Consider the following 21,253-nt stretch of genomic DNA (forward strand, 5'->3'; position numbering starts at 1 on the left):
AGGTAAGGTAAGGTAAGGTAAGGTTAGGTTAGGTTAGGTTAGGTTTGGTTAGGTTAGGTTTGGTTAGGTGTGTGCTAGGTTCAATTTAAAGCTCTGTTGTTTTTTCTTTCTCAAAGAGATGAAAGTTCAAAAGAATTAGGATATATTGGGATCAACATTTAAGGGCTATGCAACGTAGATAGCTTAGATAATAGAGGATTGTTTAGCTTAGAATAGAGTGTTGTTAATTTAAGGAAGCTCTGAGGTATCTTTGAAGTAGAAATGAAAGAATTGTCATAAGAAGAATTAAGCCGTGAGAGGAAAAGCTGGGCTGCAGCAGAACTGGAGCCTGCAGGCGCTCCAAGCTGTCAGCCTGAACAGACCACCTGCAGGACAGAAGGATGAAGATGGAGAAGTAGTGAGGGGATACTTTGTTTCAGCCCGAGTGAGAATAAAAGTCTAAAATATCCAGAGTGTTGTAAGACTCCCTTCCTTGCCAGGCTGTAGCTAAGTGGACGGTCCCCTTCAGAGGCCCAAAGAACATAGTGAGGTAAGCAGCTTTGCTTGCCTGAAGCGTGGAATGCCCGCGGGAAGCTGCCAGACTTGCGGGTAATGAACGCCAGGTAATGAGCTGCCATTCAGGACAACACCAGGAGGCAGATGTGCACTCCTTTCTGGGCCTCTTGTCGTGAAGATGTCAGGGTGATCAGCAGGAATGACCATTTTGTTCCCAGCCTCCTCTCACTATGTCCCCTATGGGATGGAATGGCATTCTCATAGCGGCAGCTGGCCCTTCCTCCCGGCTTCTCTTTTCCCCCCTTTTCAGCCCAGAGCCCCCGGGACCATCTGGGCCAGCCTGATCCCCCACGTCTGTGTGCAACACCAGGGCCTCCTGCACAGCCCCATTGCCACTCTGCTGCCTCCTTGGCCTTTTCCCACATCTGGGCCAGCCTGCTCTTGCCAGCTGTTGGGCACACACACACACAGCATACTGCACCTGTCAGGGAGCAATTTGATGCAGGAGCCCCCGCTAAGCACGGCTCACCAGCCCGGCACTTTTCCCACCGAGCTGTGGCTCCATTTGGACTCCATCTGCAGGGATACCCACTGTGAGGGACCGCTCAGGGACTGGATGCTCCCTGCCTGGTGCCCACAGGCCTGATTTCCACGCCTCCCCATTCCTCCTAGCCCTAAGGCTGCCTCAGCCTTCTAAACACAATTTTTCTTTCTCTAATGCCTTCCTGTGCTTTACTTCATACTCTAAGCAGGAGTACACAGTTTTGATGGTCTTTATTCTAGAATTAAGAACAATAAGTTGGAAGTGCTGCTAGAGTTTGTCATTTTGAACTTGAAGCAACTGCAAAAAGTAGAGAAGCTTTCGCTGCAGCTTTTCAGTTAATTTGAAGTCTCCTTCCTCTTCACTCAGTTTCAGCATATCTGTTGATTTTCCTCTGCTGTCATCTTTTAAGCTTCATCACTTGTCTATGGATCTGTAAAAAACCCCTGTCAACCCAGCGCAAATTTACTAGCCTTTGTAGTTTTCCTCCTCTGGAAAAGCTGAAGCTCCTGTGATCTTCTCCTGTGATCTAGACTTTGATTCCCATCTTGGCTCTGGCTAAGAGCAGAACTAATGGAATTTATTAGCTGCTAGTAAGATCTGCTAGCAAAGGTCGCAGTTAGAGCTAAGCATAAGGCTTCTCTCCCTCCGCCGAATACACATCTTTGTGTCTAGGCCTGGCGATTTCCAGGAGCACCTGGAAGCTACTGCCAAGGACAGAAGTCTCACTCTTGCTGGTTTTGACACGGAGTTTTTGGTAGGATTTTGATCTACATCTACAGTCATCTACAGGAACTGGATTTTTAGATACAAAGTGCCTTCAAGCAACATTTCTAAGCATAGTGGGCAAGGAAGTCCAGATACTAATGAGTTGTGGTTGGTTTTAACTCTGTGGAACATCTGGTACAATATCCCACAACGTGTTATTTTTGACTCTTTCAGGCGTTTAAAAGTCAGGCTTATTCTTGTCAACACTTTTCTTTCCTCCCTTCAGAAATCTGCATGCCCAGGTACTCAATTCTTTCTCAGTTTGTTGACAAGCTACCTGTCAGACAATACTTGTCTCTTGACCCAGAGATGGGCAACTGTCACCATTAGGCCGGACGTGGCATACACACGTGATCAGGGTCCAAGAAGAAAAAAGTTTTCTTTATTCTGCCTGTTCTCCAGCTTATACACTCTTAACCAAGCGTGATCTTAAGTCACTGACTACACCACCATAACTTCTTATATCCATTGGTGCAAAGCAATTAACGTCAATAGAATTGGCAAAAGTTTTACAGACATTTATAAGGCAAGTATACACATCTACTTAGGCACTAGTCTAGCTTACGAAAATTTCATCTCTCTTTTCTAATCGGTTTCCATGCTGACGGCCTTGTCTTCTTCCTTGCTATGGATACACTGAAAACCCATCAATTGGGGTGTCTTCTATGAACTCAGCTTTGCTTGCAGGCCAGCTGTCAAGCCCCTCCATAGGCCAGCACGCACCCACGTGCTTGAGAAGTGACTGCAGCCTAAAATACTCCTGGAAATTTATTATCTTTGCTTCTTTTCCCCCCTAAATGGCATTGAAGAAGTGAGACTTTTCAGAACCAGCTAGCATGCCACCTAGAAGAAGCAGACTTTTGCTTTCAGTCAAAGCTTTTGGGACCAAAAGGCGCGTTTGCTTGGATTCCTTGGATGCCGCTTGGGTTGGCCCATTTTCTGAGTTCCCCTGGGATGCCTTGAGCACTGCCTTATGGACTGGGAGGACATTTTCTGCTGCTTTATGAGTGAGGAGAACTTCCCAGGCTTTTCTTTCGCATCAGCTGTACAGAAGGTTGCCTTGCTGGGCACAAGGAAGCCATAGAACAGCTGCTATTGTGAGGTCAGGGGAGCGGTGCCACGTCACAGTGCTGTCAGCACAGCGTTGCCCCGGGGCACGCAAGGCCTGCTTGTCCAGAGCGGCTCTTCCGCTGGCTCCCTGCAGGAGGATCCTTGTGCTCAAGGAGTTCTCAGCAGACGGCCTGCACCCCGAGAGGAGTCTGGGCTTTGCCTTGGCTGGCATTCAGTGTGCAAACCCGCACAGCGCTGCCAAAATGATCGGGCAGGTCTGTGCCGCGGTTTGCACGGTCTTTTCTGTTGTCTATTCTGGCTACTACCTGACCCAGCTGACTCGTAAGTAAAGGTTTCTCCTGGGGCTGGCATCACCCGGCTTTTGCTTGACTCTGCTCTTCATGCCACAGCAGTGACCGAGTTTATTTGGGAACAAAATGGCCATGAAGATGCCACCGCTTTGGTCAATGTCCTGCCAGCAGCATCAGCTAAAAAGGGGGCATCTGTGTACTGGGGGGCGGGTGCAGAGTATTTGCCCTGCAACCTGCAGCGGTTGCCTTCCCTCCCCGAGAGAGTGCGCGGCACTGGAGTCTGTCATTTCCTGCGCTTGCTGCTTCAAGCAAGACAAGCTGCTGATTGCAGACTCGGAGGGGAGATGCTCAGAAGTACTGCTAGCAACTCAGTGGCTCTCTCCAGGAGCGAAGGAAAGCGCCTTTTGCTCCCAATTCTGCCCCTTAGAGGCCTTGGCTGCGTGACTTGACCCCTTGATGGTGTGCCAAGACTGCGATTGCCTTGGCGATGCAGCACAAAGTCCAGTGCAGGGAGGGTTTGCTGCTGAGCCCAGCAGCTGTTCCTGGGCTGCTTCAGCAGGGAGCTGCCACAGGGAAGGGGCCCTTTGGGGAAGCTCTGCTGGGCTACCATCTTCAGCCAAGGCATGGGAATTAGGGCATGCCATTTAAAAGAATCTCCATCTAAAATGCAGGAAAGAGAAGAGGAAAATGCTGCTTGAGCTGTTGGGCACAAGGGAAGCTCAGAGTGTTGAAGAGCAAGGGGCATTTCCAGCAGCGTCTTTCTATTTCTCTCTTGGCAAAAGAGGCCCAAATGTAGACAGAGCCTACTCTAGCGTCCTTGTTGTTCTCTTGGCTGCTGTGGGAAAGAGCTGTTGCTCCTGGAGGCCTGTTGGGAAAGGGAAATGCTCTGTGTTGGGACTGCCTTGTGCTGCGGGAGTGGCCAGCACAGGCACTTTTCTAAGGGCCTCTGGTTCCTTTTCCCTTGCTCGCTGCAGGTCACCTGACACGCGGATGGAGGCAAGCCTGGCCTTTGGTGAGTGGCAAAGGAAGCTGGGACGTTGCTGGCGTGTGACAATGGGGCGGCAATTCTGCCAGCTTGGCCTCTTGCAGTCCAGTGTGGAGTGCCAGCGTGGGAGGCTGAAAGAAAGGCCAAGTGCCCCGTGGCATCAGCAGTAGCAAAGGGAGCACTGGCTGTTTGCTGATTTTGCAGGGAAGAGCCTTTCAAGAGATGAAAGGCAAATGGGACAGCTGCAAGGCATCTTGCTGCTTCTAGGCAGCAGGGAAGCTCAAATGCACAGCAAGATGGGAGTAGCACCTCATTCAGCCAACTTCCTGGGCTTTTCATGACTCAGAGTCCCACTTGTATCAAAGTCTACCATTTCCCCTTCTTCTGGGTCCTTTCCCAGCTCAACAGAAAGCAGCTCCTGAGGGATTGCCTTTTGCCCATCTGTCTCACTTCTGTCTGTCTGCAGGCCTCAACAGCAGGGTCAGCAGCTCCTCTGGCTGCCTCTGGCATTGAGGAAGAGGCTGAAGAGGAGCAAAAGAGCATCAAGCCTCCAGCTGCTCTCCCTGCACAGCCTGAGCTTGCAGAGCCGGTAAGTGGCAGTGAGCTTGGCACTGCCTTTGGTGCAGGGCCAGGCTTCCAGTTTTGGAGCAGCCCTTGTTGCTCGTGGCTGAAGATGCTGGCGGCTGTGTGCCTGCCGGGACCTAGTGCTGCTTCAGGCAAGCCAGGGAGCCCTGGCCAATGGGGTCTGAAGTTTGGCATTTAAGCTGGGATGCCGAGAGGGCCCGAGAATGTCTCCTGGCATCAGACAGGAGGCAGCATTCAATGATTCTCAGTGTAGCAGTCAGCCCCGTGTGCCCATTGTCAGTGCAGGCTGCCTGTGGTCAGCGGACGGAGCGGCCCAAAGACGCAGTTGCCGGCCTTGCAGGGGACCTGGCAGACACTGGCCCCTGGAAGGGACCTGCCCTCTCCGTGGACTAATTAGCTTCAGGCTGTGCTTCACTTCCAGCCGCTCAGAGCAGCCTTTGCAGAGGAGAATCCTTGGCAGCCCTACATTGTGAAGGGCGCGTGGGTCTGGGCAGGGCAGGAAGGCGTCTCCAAAGGGCCGCTCCCTAAAGGCTTCCATGGAGAGGGGCAATGCGTGAGAAGGATCAGAGAAGGGCCATGCTGCGGGCTTCTGAGCAGAGCACTGCATGCCAGCTGCGGGCTGATTTCATTGCCCAGGGAAAGACAGGAGGAGGAAAGCAACAAGGCTCTGGGGAACTGCTCTGATCGCTTTCTGGATCTTGGCAGCCCCATGGATCCCTTGTTGCCAGTGTCTTGCAGAAAAGCTGAAAACATGGAGCATGGAGGTGGCCCTGAGGGGCTGGATCCAAGTAGCCTTTGGGCTTTTGCCAAAGTTGCCTTTGAGAAGGGGACATGGGAAAGGCCCCAGCTGGAGAGGCCTGGCGGTGGCTGACAGCACCTTCCCAAGGCCTTGCTTTGGCCCTGCACTCGGCGGAGCATGTGTGCCAGACACCCTTCTGACGGGCAATCCTTTCTGGTCCCAGCTCAACACAGGCTCTGCAATTCAACCTGGTGCCGCTGGACCAGCGTGGCCTGCAGCAGCCAGCTCGCCCCCCGCTGCTGGCACTTCCTGCAGCAGCGCAGCCCAGCAGCCCGAGATGAGGCAGGAGCAGGGCCGGAAGACACTGAGTAAGTCGGCTGCATTTCTTGTCTGCCAGAGCAGTGTGTTGTGTGCGTGTCTGGGTGTAGGCTGTGCCAGACGTTGCCCCTCGCTCTCAGAGGCGCTTAGGCCTCTCGGCAGAAGCCGTTGTTGTGCTTTGAGGCAGCGCGGCAGCGCTCAGGGACTTCCTGCTGCCTGTGAGGGCGGCTGGGCCTGGCTTGGCTCTGCCTGGGCTGCCTTGTGTGCCAAAGACAAAAGCAGAGATTGTTTCTGCTTGAGCAGAAGGCTGGCACCTAGCAAGTGACTAGGCCCCAGGGAGCTCTCTGGCCCCAGCTGTTTTCGGGCTCCCGTTCTTACACCTCCTCTGGCTCAGACACCTTGTGGCCCTGGCAGTGGACCTGCCAGTGATGGTGGCTGTGACTGCAGAGGCTGCAAAGGCCCTTGGTGACCTCTTAGGGCCCTCTTCTTAAGGTCTCATCATTTTGGCTTATGGCATGGGATGCTGCGCTTGAAAGAAACCAAGGCCTTCTTGGAAAGGCCACCTGATGAAAGGTGGAGAAGATGGCCCTCCCACTTGCTGGTCTCAGCAGCTGGAAGCCAGGGGACCGCAAAGGGCCCAGAGCTGCCGGCAGCGGGGCTGCCTTTGGGAGGGTGTGGGGAGCGGCGCCTCTGTGTGCGAGTGAGCGCCCTGCGCTGCTTTTGTCTTTCAGGGAGCATTGTGAGTCCGGGCCAGCCAATGAGCAAATACACGGCATTTGAAGAACTGGGACGAGGGTAAGCGTGGCCTCGGCTCCTTTTACAAAAGTGTGGGCCAGGTCTTTGGCTGGTGCAAGATCAAGCGTGAAGTCAGGCAAGCTCCAATCACGGTCAGGCTCTGGCTTTACCTCCTGTCGCCTGCCTGGACTGCTGGGGCAGAGCAATCCGAAGGCCTCATCAAAGAAAACTTGATGCTGGCATTGTCTTGCTTGCAGCAAGGAGGAGCAGGAGCTGGGAAGCCCTCTGCCCCTGCAGCTTTCTGGCCTGAAAGAGCACCTTGCCATTCAAGAAATGTCAGATTCTCAAGGACAGTCTTCTGACTCTCATTGTTCTCACTCTTTTGACACACACATGCATGCACACCCGCACAAGGAGGACTGTTCCCCTTAGGTTTGGAAATGACGTGGCTGGGCGTGCGCCTTGGAGATTTCCAGCGGCCCTTGGTCTTCATGCTGCACCTTAGTGTTCCCTTGGACAGGCTGCCCCGCACGGCAGAGGGCTCACGGCCCGACGTGCTGTTGGCCGAAGAGACGCCGCAGCCAGGCGTTTTCTAAGGAAGGCGTGCAGGCAGCCTGGGGAGATCTGCTGCCTAGGCTTGATTTCAGTGCCAAGGGATAAAGGGCTCTTTCTGCTGCTTTTGTCTTTCCAGGGGCTTTGGAGCTGTTTATAAAGCCCTTGACACCAGCAGCGGACAACAGGTAAAGTGCCAACAGCCCCATGCCATTTTGCAGCTCTGGAGCGCTTTCCCCGCTGCTGTGAGCCCTGCCTGGAGGTTTGGGTGGCAGCTCCATGTCTGCAGCAGAGGCTGTTCCTCTGAAGTACACTCTAGGCTCAGGGGGCAGAATGCATTTGGGATGGCCTTTGGTGCTTCTGCTAAGCTCTGCTGTCTAGTGACAAGGCCCTTTGGCCCAGCCCGCTGCCTCATTGCAGCAGCACTCGCTCCGTGCTGCTTGTGATCTCGAGCAGGGGGCGTCTTCTCAAGGTAAACGGTGGCCAATGTCATTTCAGGTGGCAATCAAGATCATGTCGCTTGAGGAGGAGATGTCCGAGGAGCTGGCTGCCAATGAAATCCTGGCCATGAGGGACAACAGGAGTCCCAATATCGTTACCTACTTAGACAGGTTGGCGTATTCTCCTGTCAATGTAGCTTTAGCTAGTGCAAGCCCGAAGAGACGATGCCCTTTGGTCACTGGCAGAGAAGGGAGCTGCTGGTGATTTCTCTGCTGGTCTCCAGAGCGTGGCAGGAGGTGGAGCTGGTGATCATGAATCTCGTGTGGCACACGTAGCTTGGAGAGCAGTTGCAAAAACCTGGCTCGGGCCCTCGGCTGACTGAGGCTGTGCCCATTGCTGTCTCTCCATGCCGTGGTTTTCTTCTTTCAGCTACCTGGTGGATGCGGAGCTCTGGCTGGCCATGGAGTTCATGGACGGCGGCACCTTGTTTGATGTGCTCAGCGCAGTGTACCCGGAGGAAGGACAGATAGGCGCTGTCTGTCGGGAGGTGAGGGATCCCGCTTGTGCTTCCCCAAGCCTGTCCAGGATGCTGCTTGCCAGCTGGAGGTTAAGGACAGCCGGGATTTCTTGCTCTCACCTTTCTTTTGCTGCTGCTGCTGCTGCTGTCACCACACACAGGAGAAGAGCGAGCATGGGAAGTGAACTGCCTGCCGCTGTCCCCGCACTCCTCAGGCTCTGTTCTTGCACTCTTCCATCCTGTGTGTCCTCTGGCGCTGGTGCTGCCTCACTCGCTTGGGTTCACTTGCTTCCTCTTCTCAGCTTTGCCTGGGAATGTTAGCCTGGAGCCTGTCTGTCTGTCCTACATTCCTTGCCACGGGAAGGCAGCATGCAGGCGGCAGAATTTCCAGCTAAGGCCAAAGAGCCGTCCTCAGCTGCAAAGGATAGCGTTGCAGCCCGCATGGCGATGGATTCTGGAACAGCTCTAAGGTGCTGCTTCCTCCTCTGCTGCCACTAGGCTTCCCCAAAAATCTTTGCCGTGCCGCCTCCCAGCCAAAGGTGACGCGCTTCCTACCCAAGGCCGGCGGAACTTTTGGGAGCCCGGATGCCTTCGCTTGGAATCGAGAAAAAAACTTCCAAGAGTGTTGAAGCAGCAAGCTCTTCTTCGTGACAGCACCATGATGCTGCGCCCTCGCTCACAATTCCCTGAGAAAGCCGTCAATCCCATTGAGCTCTTTCCTTTCTGGTGGGATGAAATCCCATCCTGTACGTTAACTTTCCCTCCCTCCTTTTTCTCTCTCAGTGCCTGCAAGGACTGCATTTCCTTCATTCCCGCCAAGTCATCCACAGAGACATCAAAAGCAACAACGTCCTTGTGGGCATGGATGGATCTGTCAAGTTGGGTGGGTATCCCTGCTGGGCTGCAGCATTTCCAGCACCTGCCATGCGCTTGCATTTGGGTGACTGCCACTTGGGCAGAAGCGCCGCTTGGCCAGTGCGTGAATGGTGAGGGTGTTGTGGAAGTGGCCGATGCCTTCTTTGCCTGGCTCCAGGCACGTGGAAGGAGAGCTCAGCTGCTTTTTCAGCTCGATTCAGCATGGCCTGGTCAGGCTTGGAGTGGGCAATGGTTTTGGCCGCTTTGCCAGTGGGAGCTGGCTTTGACAGGCTTTGTTTTTGGCCTCAGGTGACTTTGGCCTCTGTGCTCAGCTCAGCCCTGAGCGCAGCAAGCGCAGCTCCAGCGTCGGCACTCCCAGCTGGATGGCACCGGAGGTGGTGAGAGGAGAAGCCTACGGCCCCAAAGTGGACATCTGGTCCCTGGGCATCATGGGGCTGGAAATGGTGGAAGGGGAAGCTCCTTACGAGCGGGAAGCCCGTCTCAGGGTAAGGTGCAGCTTAGCAAGAGGGCTCTGTGTGGAGAGAGCTGATGTGGCTAGCAAAGGAGCAGGTGCAGTGTCCTCTTGCATCCATGTGCTGTAGGTTTTTGAACTGATAGAAAGGAACGGGCCCCCAAAACTGCAGAACCCCAGGCACCACTCGGCTCTCCTGCGTGACTTCCTCTGCTGCTGCCTGCAGGCAGACGAGGACAGGCGCTGGTCTGCCCAGGAACTCCTGCAGGTAAGAAAAAGCAAAGGGGCAAAAAGCCCTGTCAGCTGAGGACACCTGCATGAAGGCATGAGGAGGAGTGTGGGCCACGTGGCGCAGGCAGTTCCCAGCACAGGAAGGCGCAGGGGGACATGCTGCCCTCGGTGCTCTTTGTGTGTCTTCCTGGTAGCCAGGGAATCCTGCCTGAGCCCGTGAGGATGGGATCCTGGAAAGTAAGAGTTCCTTTCTTTGTTCTTTTTCCTCTGGGCAGCATCCCTTTGTTACCTCCGGCGATCCTGCCTCCAGCCTGGCTGCTCTGATCACCTCAGCCAAGCAAGTGCAGGAAGACTGGAGAGGAGACACCTGCGCCTGAGGAGGCTCTTATGCCCCGCCAGCCGAGAGGAGGGAAAAGGGGATGTGTCATCTTTGGGCAGAGCTCCAGCCATCCCCCGCGTATTAAGAGGAGCTGTGCCATAGATAGGAAATATGATTTTTTTCGTATTTGCTCAGTTTAGGTGTTTGGTTAGGTAAGGTAAGGTAAGGTAAGGTTAGGTTAGGTTAGGTTAGGTTAGGTTTGGTTAGGTTAGGTTTGGTTAGGTGTGTGCTAGGTTCAATTTAAAGCTCTGTTGTTTTTTCTTTCTCAAAGAGATGAAAGTTCAAAAGAATTAGGATATATTGGGATCAACATTTAAGGGCTATGCAACGTAGATAGCTTAGATAATAGAGGATTGTTTAGCTTAGAATAGAGTGTTGTTAATTTAAGGAAGCTCTGAGGTATCTTTGAAGTAGAAATGAAAGAATTGTCATAAGAAGAATTAAGCCGTGAGAGGAAAAGCTGGGCTGCAGCAGAACTGGAGCCTGCAGGCGCTCCAAGCTGTCAGCCTGAACAGACCACCTGCAGGACAGAAGGATGAAGATGGAGAAGTAGTGAGGGGATACTTTGTTTCAGCCCGAGTGAGAATAAAAGTCTAAAATATCCAGAGTGTTGTAAGACTCCCTTCCTTGCCAGGCTGTAGCTAAGTGGACGGTCCCCTTCAGAGGCCCAAAGAACATAGTGAGGTAAGCAGCTTTGCTTGCCTGAAGCGTGGAATGCCCGCGGGAAGCTGCCAGACTTGCGGGTAATGAACGCCAGGTAATGAGCTGCCATTCAGGACAACACCAGGAGGCAGATGTGCACTCCTTTCTGGGCCTCTTGTCGTGAAGATGTCAGGGTGATCAGCAGGAATGACCATTTTGTTCCCAGCCTCCTCTCACTATGTCCCCTATGGGATGGAATGGCATTCTCATAGCGGCAGCTGGCCCTTCCTCCCGGCTTCTCTTTTCCCCCCTTTTCAGCCCAGAGCCCCCGGGACCATCTGGGCCAGCCTGATCCCCCACGGCTGTGTGCAACACCAGGGCCTCCTGCACAGCCCCATTGCCACTCTGCTGCCTCCTTGGCCTTTTCCCACATCTGGGCCAGCCTGCTCTTGCCAGCTGTTGGGCACACACACACACAGCATACTGCACCTGTCAGGGAGCAATTTGATGCAGGAGCCCCCGCTAAGCACGGCTCACCAGCCCGGCACTTTTCCCACCGAGCTGTGGCTCCATTTGGACTCCATCTGCAGGGATACCCACTGTGAGGGACCGCTCAGGGACTGGATGCTCCCTGCCTGGTGCCCACAGGCCTGATTTCCACGCCTCCCCATTCCTCCTAGCCCTAAGGCTGCCTCAGCCTTCTAAACACAATTTTTCTTTCTCTAATGCCTTCCTGTGCTTTACTTCATACTCTAAGCAGGAGTACACAGTTTTGATGGTCTTTATTCTAGAATTAAGAACAATAAGTTGGAAGTGCTGCTAGAGTTTGTCATTTTGAACTTGAAGCAACTGCAAAAAGTAGAGAAGCTTTCGCTGCAGCTTTTCAGTTAATTTGAAGTCTCCTTCCTCTTCACTCAGTTTCAGCATATCTGTTGATTTTCCTCTGCTGTCATCTTTTAAGCTTCATCACTTGTCTATGGATCTGTAAAAAACCCCTGTCAACCCAGCGCAAATTTACTAGCCTTTGTATTTTTCCTCCTCTGGAAAAGCTGAAGCTCCTGTGATCTTCTCCTGTGATCTAGACTTTGATTCCCATCTTGGCTCTGGCTAAGAGCAGAACTAATGGAATTTATTAGCTGCTAGTAAGATCTGCTAGCAAAGGTCGCAGTTAGAGCTAAGCATAAGGCTTCTCTCCCTCCGCCGAATACACATCTTTGTGTCTAGGCCTGGCGATTTCCAGGAGCACCTGGAAGCTACTGCCAAGGACAGAAGTCTCACTCTTGCTGGTTTTGACACGGAGTTTTTGGTAGGATTTTGATCTACATCTACAGTCATCTACAGGAACTGGATTTTTAGATACAAAGTGCCTTCAAGCAACATTTCTAAGCATAGTGGGCAAGGAAGTCCAGATACTAATGAGTTGTGGTTGGTTTTAACTCTGTGGAACATCTGGTACAATATCCCACAACGTGTTATTTTTGACTCTTTCAGGCGTTTAAAAGTCAGGCTTATTCTTGTCAACACTTTTCTTTCCTCCCTTCAGAAATCTGCATGCCCAGGTACTCAATTCTTTCTCAGTTTGTTGACAAGCTACCTGTCAGACAATACTTGTCTCTTGACCCAGAGATGGGCAACTGTCACCATTAGGCCGGACGTGGCATACACACGTGATCAGGGTCCAAGAAGAAAAAAGTTTTCTTTATTCTGCCTGTTCTCCAGCTTATACACTCTTAACCAAGCGTGATCTTAAGTCACTGACTACACCACCATAACTTCTTATATCCATTGGTGCAAAGCAATTAACGTCAATAGAATTGGCAAAAGTTTTACAGACATTTATAAGGCAAGTATACACATCTACTTAGGCACTAGTCTAGCTTACGAAAATTTCATCTCTCTTTTCTAATCGGTTTCCATGCTGACGGCCTTGTCTTCTTCCTTGCTATGGATACACTGAAAACCCATCAATTGGGGTGTCTTCTATGAACTCAGCTTTGCTTGCAGGCCAGCTGTCAAGCCCCTCCATAGGCCAGCACGCACCCACGTGCTTGAGAAGTGACTGCAGCCTAAAATACTCCTGGAAATTTATTATCTTTGCTTCTTTTCCCCCCTAAATGGCATTGAAGAAGTGAGACTTTTCAGAACCAGCTAGCATGCCACCTAGAAGAAGCAGACTTTTGCTTTCAGTCAAAGCTTTTGGGACCAAAAGGCGCGTTTGCTTGGATTCCTTGGATGCCGCTTGGGTTGGCCCATTTTCTGAGTTCCCCTGGGATGCCTTGAGCACTGCCTTATGGACTGGGAGGACATTTTCTGCTGCTTTATGAGTGAGGAGAACTTCCCAGGCTTTTCTTTCGCATCAGCTGTACAGAAGGTTGCCTTGCTGGGCACAAGGAAGCCATAGAACAGCTGCTATTGTGAGGTCAGGGGAGCGGTGCCACGTCACAGTGCTGTCAGCACAGCGTTGCCCCGGGGCACGCAAGGCCTGCTTGTCCAGAGCGGCTCTTCCGCTGGCTCCCTGCAGGAGGATCCTTGTGCTCAAGGAGTTCTCAGCAGACGGCCTGCACCCCGAGAGGAGTCTGGGCTTTGCCTTGGCTGGCATTCAGTGTGCAAACCCGCACAGCGCTGCCAAAATGATCGGGCAGGTCTGTGCCGCGGTTTGCACGGTCTTTTCTGTTGTCTATTCTGGCTACTACCTGACCCAGCTGACTCGTAAGTAAAGGTTTCTCCTGGGGCTGGCATCACCCGGCTTTTGCTTGACTCTGCTCTTCATGCCACAGCAGTGACCGAGTTTATTTGGGAACAAAATGGCCATGAAGATGCCACCGCTTTGGTCAATGTCCTGCCAGCAGCATCAGCTAAAAAGGGGGCATCTGTGTACTGGGGGGCGGGTGCAGAGTATTTGCCCTGCAACCTGCAGCGGTTGCCTTCCCTCCCCGAGAGAGTGCGCGGCACTGGAGTCTGTCATTTCCTGCGCTTGCTGCTTCAAGCAAGACAAGCTGCTGATTGCAGACTCGGAGGGGAGATGCTCAGAAGTACTGCTAGCAACTCAGTGGCTCTCTCCAGGAGCGAAGGAAAGCGCCTTTTGCTCCCAATTCTGCCCCTTAGAGGCCTTGGCTGCGTGACTTGACCCCTTGATGGTGTGCCAAGACTGCGATTGCCTTGGCGATGCAGCACAAAGTCCAGTGCAGGGAGGGTTTGCTGCTGAGCCCAGCAGCTGTTCCTGGGCTGCTTCAGCAGGGAGCTGCCACAGGGAAGGGGCCCTTTGGGGAAGCTCTGCTGGGCTACCATCTTCAGCCAAGGCATGGGAATTAGGGCATGCCATTTAAAAGAATCTCCATCTAAAATGCAGGAAAGAGAAGAGGAAAATGCTGCTTGAGCTGTTGGGCACAAGGGAAGCTCAGAGTGTTGAAGAGCAAGGGGCATTTCCAGCAGCGTCTTTCTATTTCTCTCTTGGCAAAAGAGGCCCAAATGTAGACAGAGCCTACTCTAGCGTCCTTGTTGTTCTCTTGGCTGCTGTGGGAAAGAGCTGTTGCTCCTGGAGGCCTGTTGGGAAAGGGAAATGCTCTGTGTTGGGACTGCCTTGTGCTGCGGGAGTGGCCAGCACAGGCACTTTTCTAAGGGCCTCTGGTTCCTTTTCCCTTGCTCGCTGCAGGTCACCTGACACGCGGATGGAGGCAAGCCTGGCCTTTGGTGAGTGGCAAAGGAAGCTGGGACGTTGCTGGCGTGTGACAATGGGGCGGCAATTCTGCCAGCTTGGCCTCTTGCAGTCCAGTGTGGAGTGCCAGCGTGGGAGGCTGAAAGAAAGGCCAAGTGCCCCGTGGCATCAGCAGTAGCAAAGGGAGCACTGGCTGTTTGCTGATTTTGCAGGGAAGAGCCTTTCAAGAGATGAAAGGCAAATGGGACAGCTGCAAGGCATCTTGCTGCTTCTAGGCAGCAGGGAAGCTCAAATGCACAGCAAGATGGGAGTAGCACCTCATTCAGCCAACTTCCTGGGCTTTTCATGACTCAGAGTCCCACTTGTATCAAAGTCTACCATTTCCCCTTCTTCTGGGTCCTTTCCCAGCTCAACAGAAAGCAGCTCCTGAGGGATTGCCTTTTGCCCATCTGTCTCACTTCTGTCTGTCTGCAGGCCTCAACAGCAGGGTCAGCAGCTCCTCTGGCTGCCTCTGGCATTGAGGAAGAGGCTGAAGAGGAGCAAAAGAGCATCAAGCCTCCAGCTGCTCTCCCTGCACAGCCTGAGCTTGCAGAGCCGGTAAGTGGCAGTGAGCTTGGCACTGCCTTTGGTGCAGGGCCAGGCTTCCAGTTTTGGAGCAGCCCTTGTTGCTCGTGGCTGAAGATGCTGGCGGCTGTGTGCCTGCCGGGACCTAGTGCTGCTTCAGGCAAGCCAGGGAGCCCTGGCCAATGGGGTCTGAAGTTTGGCATTTAAGCTGGGATGCCGAGAGGGCCCGAGAATGTCTCCTGGCATCAGACAGGAGGCAGCATTCAATGATTCTCAGTGTAGCAGTCAGCCCCGTGTGCCCATTGTCAGTGCAGGCTGCCTGTGGTCAGCGGACGGAGCGGCCCAAAGACGCAGTTGCCGGCCTTGCAGGGGACCTGGCAGACACTGGCCCCTGGAAGGGACCTGCCCTCTCCGTGGACTAATTAGCTTCAGGCTGTGCTTCACTTCCAGCCGCTCAGAGCAGCCTTTGCAGAGGAGAATCCTTGGCAGCCCTACATTGTGAAGGGCGCGTGGGTCTGGGCAGGGCAGGAAGGCGTCTCCAAAGGGCCGCTCCCTAAAGGCTTCCATGGAGAGGGGCAATGCGTGAGAAGGATCAGAGAAGGGCCATGCTGCGGGCTTCTGAGCAGAGCACTGCATGCCAGCTGCGGGCTGATTTCATTGCCCAGGGAAAGACAGGAGGAGGAAAGCAACAAGGCTCTGGGGAACTGCTCTGATCGCTTTCTGGATCTTGGCAGCCCCATGGATCCCTTGTTGCCAGTGTCTTGCAGAAAAGCTGAAAACATGGAGCATGGAGGTGGCCCTGAGGGGCTGGATCCAAGTAGCCTTTGGGCTTTTGCCAAAGTTGCCTTTGAGAAGGGGACATGGGAAAGGCCCCAGCTGGAGAGGCCTGGCGGTGGCTGACAGCACCTTCCCAAGGCCTTGCTTTGGCCCTGCACTCGGCGGAGCATGTGTGCCAGACACCCTTCTGACGGGCAATCCTTTCTGGTCCCAGCTCAACACAGGCTCTGCAATTCAACCTGGTGCCGCTGGACCAGCGTGGCCTGCAGCAGCCAGCTCGCCCCCCGCTGCTGGCACTTCCTGCAGCAGCGCAGCCCAGCAGCCCGAGATGAGGCAGGAGCAGGGCCGGAAGACACTGAGTAAGTCGGCTGCATTTCTTGTCTGCCAGAGCAGTGTGTTGTGTGCGTGTCTGGGTGTAGGCTGTGCCAGACGTTGCCCCTCGCTCTCAGAGGCGCTTAGGCCTCTCGGCAGAAGCCGTTGTTGTGCTTTGAGGCAGCGCGGCAGCGCTCAGGGACTTCCTGCTGCCTGTGAGGGCGGCTGGGCCTGGCTTGGCTCTGCCTGGGCTGCCTTGTGTGCCAAAGACAAAAGCAGAGATTGTTTCTGCTTGAGCAGAAGGCTGGCACCTAGCAAGTGACTAGGCCCCAGGGAGCTCTCTGGCCCCAGCTGTTTTCGGGCTCCCGTTCTTACACCTCCTCTGGCTCAGACACCTTGTGGCCCTGGCAGTGGACCTGCCAGTGATGGTGGCTGTGACTGCAGAGGCTGCAAAGGCCCTTGGTGACCTCTTAGGGCCCTCTTCTTAAGGTCTCATCATTTTGGCTTATGGCATGGGATGCTGCGCTTGAAAGAAACCAAGGCCTTCTTGGAAAGGCCACCTGATGAAAGGTGGAGAAGATGGCCCTCCCACTTGCTGGTCTCAGCAGCTGGAAGCCAGGGGACCGCAAAGGGCCCAGAGCTGCCGGCAGCGGGGCTGCCTTTGGGAGGGTGTGGGGAGCGGCGCCTCTGTGTGCGAGTGAGCGCCCTGCGCTGCTTTTGTCTTTCAGGGAGCATTGTGAGTCCGGGCCAGCCAATGAGCAAATACACGGCATTTGAAGAACTGGGACGAGGGTAAGCGTGGCCTCGGCTCCTTTTACAAAAGTGTGGGCCAGGTCTTTGGCTGGTGCAAGATCAAGCGTGAAGTCAGGCAAGCTCCAATCACGGTCAGGCTCTGGCTTTACCTCCTGTCGCCTGCCTGGACTGCTGGGGCAGAGCAATCCGAAGGCCTCATCAAAGAAAACTTGATGCTGGCATTGTCTTGCTTGCAGCAAGGAGGAGCAGGAGCTGGGAAGCCCTCTGCCCCTGCAGCTTTCTGGCCTGAAAGAGCACCTTGCCATTCAAGAAATGTCAGATTCTCAAGGACAGTCTTCTGACTCTCATTGTTCTCACTCTTTTGACACACACATGCATGCACACCCGCACAAGGAGGACTGTTCCCCTTAGGTTTGGAAATGACGTGGCTGGGCGTGCGCCTTGGAGATTTCCAGCGGCCCTTGGTCTTCATGCTGCACCTTAGTGTTCCCTTGGACAGGCTGCCCCGCACGGCAGAGGGCTCACGGCCCGACGTGCTGTTGGCCGAAGAGACGCCGCAGCCAGGCGTTTTCTAAGGAAGGCGTGCAGGCAGCCTGGGGAGATCTGCTGCCTAGGCTTGATTTCAGTGCCAAGGGATAAAGGGCTCTTTCTGCTGCTTTTGTCTTTCCAGGGGCTTTGGAGCTGTTTATAAAGCCCTTGACACCAGCAGCGGACAACAGGTAAAGTGCCAACAGCCCCATGCCATTTTGCAGCTCTGGAGCGCTTTCCCCGCTGCTGTGAGCCCTGCCTGGAGGTTTGGGTGGCAGCTCCATGTCTGCAGCAGAGGCTGTTCCTCTGAAGTACACTCTAGGCTCAGGGGGCAGAATGCATTTGGGATGGCCTTTGGTGCTTCTGCTAAGCTCTGCTGTCTAGTGACAAGGCCCTTTGGCCCAGCCCGCTGCCTCATTGCAGCAGCACTCGCTCCGTGCTGCTTGTGATCTCGAGCAGGGGGCGTCTTCTCAAGGTAAACGGTGGCCAATGTCATTTCAGGTGGCAATCAAGATCATGTCGCTTGAGGAGGAGATGTCCGAGGAGCTGGCTGCCAATGAAATCCTGGCCATGAGGGACAACAGGAGTCCCAATATCGTTACCTACTTAGACAGGTTGGCGTATTCTCCTGTCAATGTAGCTTTAGCTAGTGCAAGCCCGAAGAGACGATGCCCTTTGGTCACTGGCAGAGAAGGGAGCTGCTGGTGATTTCTCTGCTGGTCTCCAGAGCGTGGCAGGAGGTGGAGCTGGTGATCATGAATCTCGTGTGGCACACGTAGCTTGGAGAGCAGTTGCAAAAACCTGGCTCGGGCCCTCGGCTGACTGAGGCTGTGCCCATTGCTGTCTCTCCATGCCGTGGTTTTCTTCTTTCAGCTACCTGGTGGATGCGGAGCTCTGGCTGGCCATGGAGTTCATGGACGGCGGCACCTTGTTTGATGTGCTCAGCGCAGTGTACCCGGAGGAAGGACAGATAGGCGCTGTCTGTCGGGAGGTGAGGGATCCCGCTTGTGCTTCCCCAAGCCTGTCCAGGATGCTGCTTGCCAGCTGGAGGTTAAGGACAGCCGGGATTTCTTGCTCTCACCTTTCTTTTGCTGCTGCTGCTGCTGCTGTCACCACACACAGGAGAAGAGCGAGCATGGGAAGTGAACTGCCTGCCGCTGTCCCCGCACTCCTCAGGCTCTGTTCTTGCACTCTTCCATCCTGTGTGTCCTCTGGCGCTGGTGCTGCCTCACTCGCTTGGGTTCACTTGCTTCCTCTTCTCAGCTTTGCCTGGGAATGTTAGCCTGGAGCCTGTCTGTCTGTCCTACATTCCTTGCCACGGGAAGGCAGCATGCAGGCGGCAGAATTTCCAGCTAAGGCCAAAGAGCCGTCCTCAGCTGCAAAGGATAGCGTTGCAGCCCGCATGGCGATGGATTCTGGAACAGCTCTAAGGTGCTGCTTCCTCCTCTGCTGCCACTAGGCTTCCCCAAAAATCTTTGCCGTGCCGCCTCCCAGCCAAAGGTGACGCGCTTCCTACCCAAGGCCGGCGGAACTTTTGGGAGCCCGGATGCCTTCGCTTGGAATCGAGAAAAAAACTTCCAAGAGTGTTGAAGCAGCAAGCTCTTCTTCGTGACAGCACCATGATGCTGCGCCCTCGCTCACAATTCCCTGAGAAAGCCGTCAATCCCATTGAGCTCTTTCCTTTCTGGTGGGATGAAATCCCATCCTGTACGTTAACTTTCCCTCCCTCCTTTTTCTCTCTCAGTGCCTGCAAGGACTGCATTTCCTTCATTCCCGCCAAGTCATCCACAGAGACATCAAAAGCAACAACGTCCTTGTGGGCATGGATGGATCTGTCAAGTTGGGTGGGTATCCCTGCTGGGCTGCAGCATTTCCAGCACCTGCCATGCGCTTGCATTTGGGTGACTGCCACTTGGGCAGAAGCGCCGCTTGGCCAGTGCGTGAATGGTGAGGGTGTTGTGGAAGTGGCCGATGCCTTCTTTGCCTGGCTCCAGGCACGTGGAAGGAGAGCTCAGCTGCTTTTTCAGCTCGATTCAGCATGGCCTGGTCAGGCTTGGAGTGGGCAATGGTTTTGGCCGCTTTGCCAGTGGGAGCTGGCTTTGACAGGCTTTGTTTTTGGCCTCAGGTGACTTTGGCCTCTGTGCTCAGCTCAGCCCTGAGCGCAGCAAGCGCAGCTCCAGCGTCGGCACTCCCAGCTGGATGGCACCGGAGGTGGTGAGAGGAGAAGCCTACGGCCCCAAAGTGGACATCTGGTCCCTGGGCATCATGGGGCTGGAAATGGTGGAAGGGGAAGCTCCTTACGAGCGGGAAGCCCGTCTCAGGGTAAGGTGCAGCTTAGCAAGAGGGCTCTGTGTGGAGAGAGCTGATGTGGCTAGCAAAGGAGCAGGTGCAGTGTCCTCTTGCATCCATGTGCTGTAGGTTTTTGAACTGATAGAAAGGAACGGGCCCCCAAAACTGCAGAACCCCAGGCACCACTCGGCTCTCCTGCGTGACTTCCTCCGCTGCTGCCTGCAGGCAGACGAGGACAGGCGCTGGTCTGCCCAGGAACTCCTGCAGGTAAGAAAAAGCAAAGGGGCAAAAAGCCCTGTCAGCTGAGGACACCTGCATGAAGGCATGAGGAGGAGTGTGGGCCACGTGGCACAGGCAGCTGCCAGCACAGGAAGGCGCAGGGGGACATGCTGCCCTCGGTGCTCTTTGTGTGTCTTCCTGGTAGCCAGGGAATCCTGCCTGAGCCCGTGAGGATGGGATCCTGGAAAGTAAGAGTTCCTTTCTTTGTTCTTTTTCCTCTGGGCAGCATCCCTTTGTTACCTCCGGCGATCCTGCCTCCAGCCTGGCTGCTCTGATCACCTCAGCCAAGCAAGTGCAGGAAGACTGGAGAGGAGACACCTGCGCCTGAGGAGGCTCTTATGCCCCGCCAGCCGAGAGGAGGGAAAAGGGGATGTGTCATCTTTGGGCAGAGCTCCAGCCATCCCCCGCGTATTAAGAGGAGCTGTGCCATAGATAGGAAATATGATTTTTTTCGTATTTGCTCAGTTTAGGTGTTTGGTTAGGTAAGGTAAGGTAAGGTAAGGTAAGGTTAGGTTAGGTTAGGTTAGGTTTGGTTAGGTTAGGTTAGGTTTGGTTAGGTGTGTGCTAGGTTCAATTTAAAGCTCTGTTGTTTTTTTCTTTCTCAAAGAGATGAAAGTTCAAAAGAATTAGGATATATTGGGATCAACATTGAAGGGCTATGCAACGTAGATAGCTTAGATAATAGAGGATTGTTTAGCTTAGAATAGAGTGTTGTTAATTTAGGCAAGCTCTGAGGTATCTTTGAAGTAGAAATGAAAGAATTGTCATAAGAAGAATTAAGCCGTGAGAGGAAAAGCTGGGCTGCAGCAGAACTGGAGCCTGCAGGCGCTCCAAGCTGTCAGCCTGAACAGGCCACCTGCAGGACAGAAGGATGAAGATGGAGAAGTAGCGAGGGGATACTTTGTTTCAGCCCGAGTGAGAATAAAAGTCTAAAATATCCAGAGTGTTGTAAGACTCCCTTCCTTGCCAGGCTGTAGCTAAGTGGACGGTCCCCTTCAGAGGCCCAAAGAACATAGTGAGGTAAGCAGCTTTGCTTGCCTGAAGCGTGGAATGCCCGCGGGAAGCTGCCAGACTTGCGGGTAATGAACGCCAGGTAATGAGCTGCCATTCAGGACAACACCAGGAGGCAGATGTGCACTCCTTTCTGGGCCTCTTGTCGTGAAGATGTCAGGGTGATCAGCAGGAATGACCATTTTGTTCCCAGCCTCCTCTCACTATGTCCCCTATGGGATGGAATGGCATTCTCATAGCGGCATCTGGCCCTTCCTCCCGGCTTCTCTTTTCCCCCCTTTTCAGCCCAGAGCCCCCGGGACCATCTGGGCCAGCCTGATCCCCCACGTCTGTGTGCAACACCAGGGCCTCCTGCACAGCCCCATTGCCACTCTGCTGCCTCCTTGGCCTTTTCCCACATCTGGGCCAGCCTGCTCTTGCCAGCTGTTGGGCACACACACACACACAGCATACCGCACCTGTCAGGGAG

General features: G+C 54.0%; 1 protein-coding gene across 1 annotated transcript; it reads left to right on the top strand.

Annotated features, from left to right (window-relative positions):
• Nucleotides 1-13,246: 13,246 nt before the first annotated feature.
• Nucleotides 13,247-20,101, top strand: LOC139604276 (serine/threonine-protein kinase PAK 3-like). Its single transcript, XM_071455371.1, has 13 exons — nt 13,247-13,325; nt 14,269-14,306; nt 14,746-14,872; nt 14,931-14,942; nt 15,837-15,971; nt 16,653-16,716; nt 17,348-17,396; nt 17,707-17,819; nt 18,079-18,196; nt 18,950-19,049; nt 19,331-19,527; nt 19,624-19,761; nt 20,000-20,101. Exons 1-13 carry the CDS (start codon nt 13,247-13,249, stop codon nt 20,099-20,101), a joined length of 1,272 nt encoding a protein of 423 aa, XP_071311472.1.
• Nucleotides 20,102-21,253: the final 1,152 nt, after the last annotated feature.

This window comes from Agelaius tricolor, unplaced genomic scaffold (assembly GCF_023055355.1).
Source record: "Agelaius tricolor isolate 1412-34295 unplaced genomic scaffold, bAgeTri1.0.p SCAF_48, whole genome shotgun sequence".
NCBI classification, from domain to species: Eukaryota; Metazoa; Chordata; class Aves; order Passeriformes; family Icteridae; genus Agelaius; species Agelaius tricolor.

Coding starts and splice junctions, on each gene's coding strand:
- LOC139604276 (XM_071455371.1), top strand. CDS start 13,247: ATGATCGGGCAGGTCTGTGCCGCGGTTTGCACGGTCTTTTCTGTTGTC. Junction 14,307..14,745: donor GGAGGCAAGCCTGGCCTTTG/GTGAGTGGCAAA, acceptor GTCTGTCTGCAG/GCCTCAACAGCAGGGTCAGC. Junction 16,717..17,347: donor TTTGAAGAACTGGGACGAGG/GTAAGCGTGGCC, acceptor TTGTCTTTCCAG/GGGCTTTGGAGCTGTTTATA.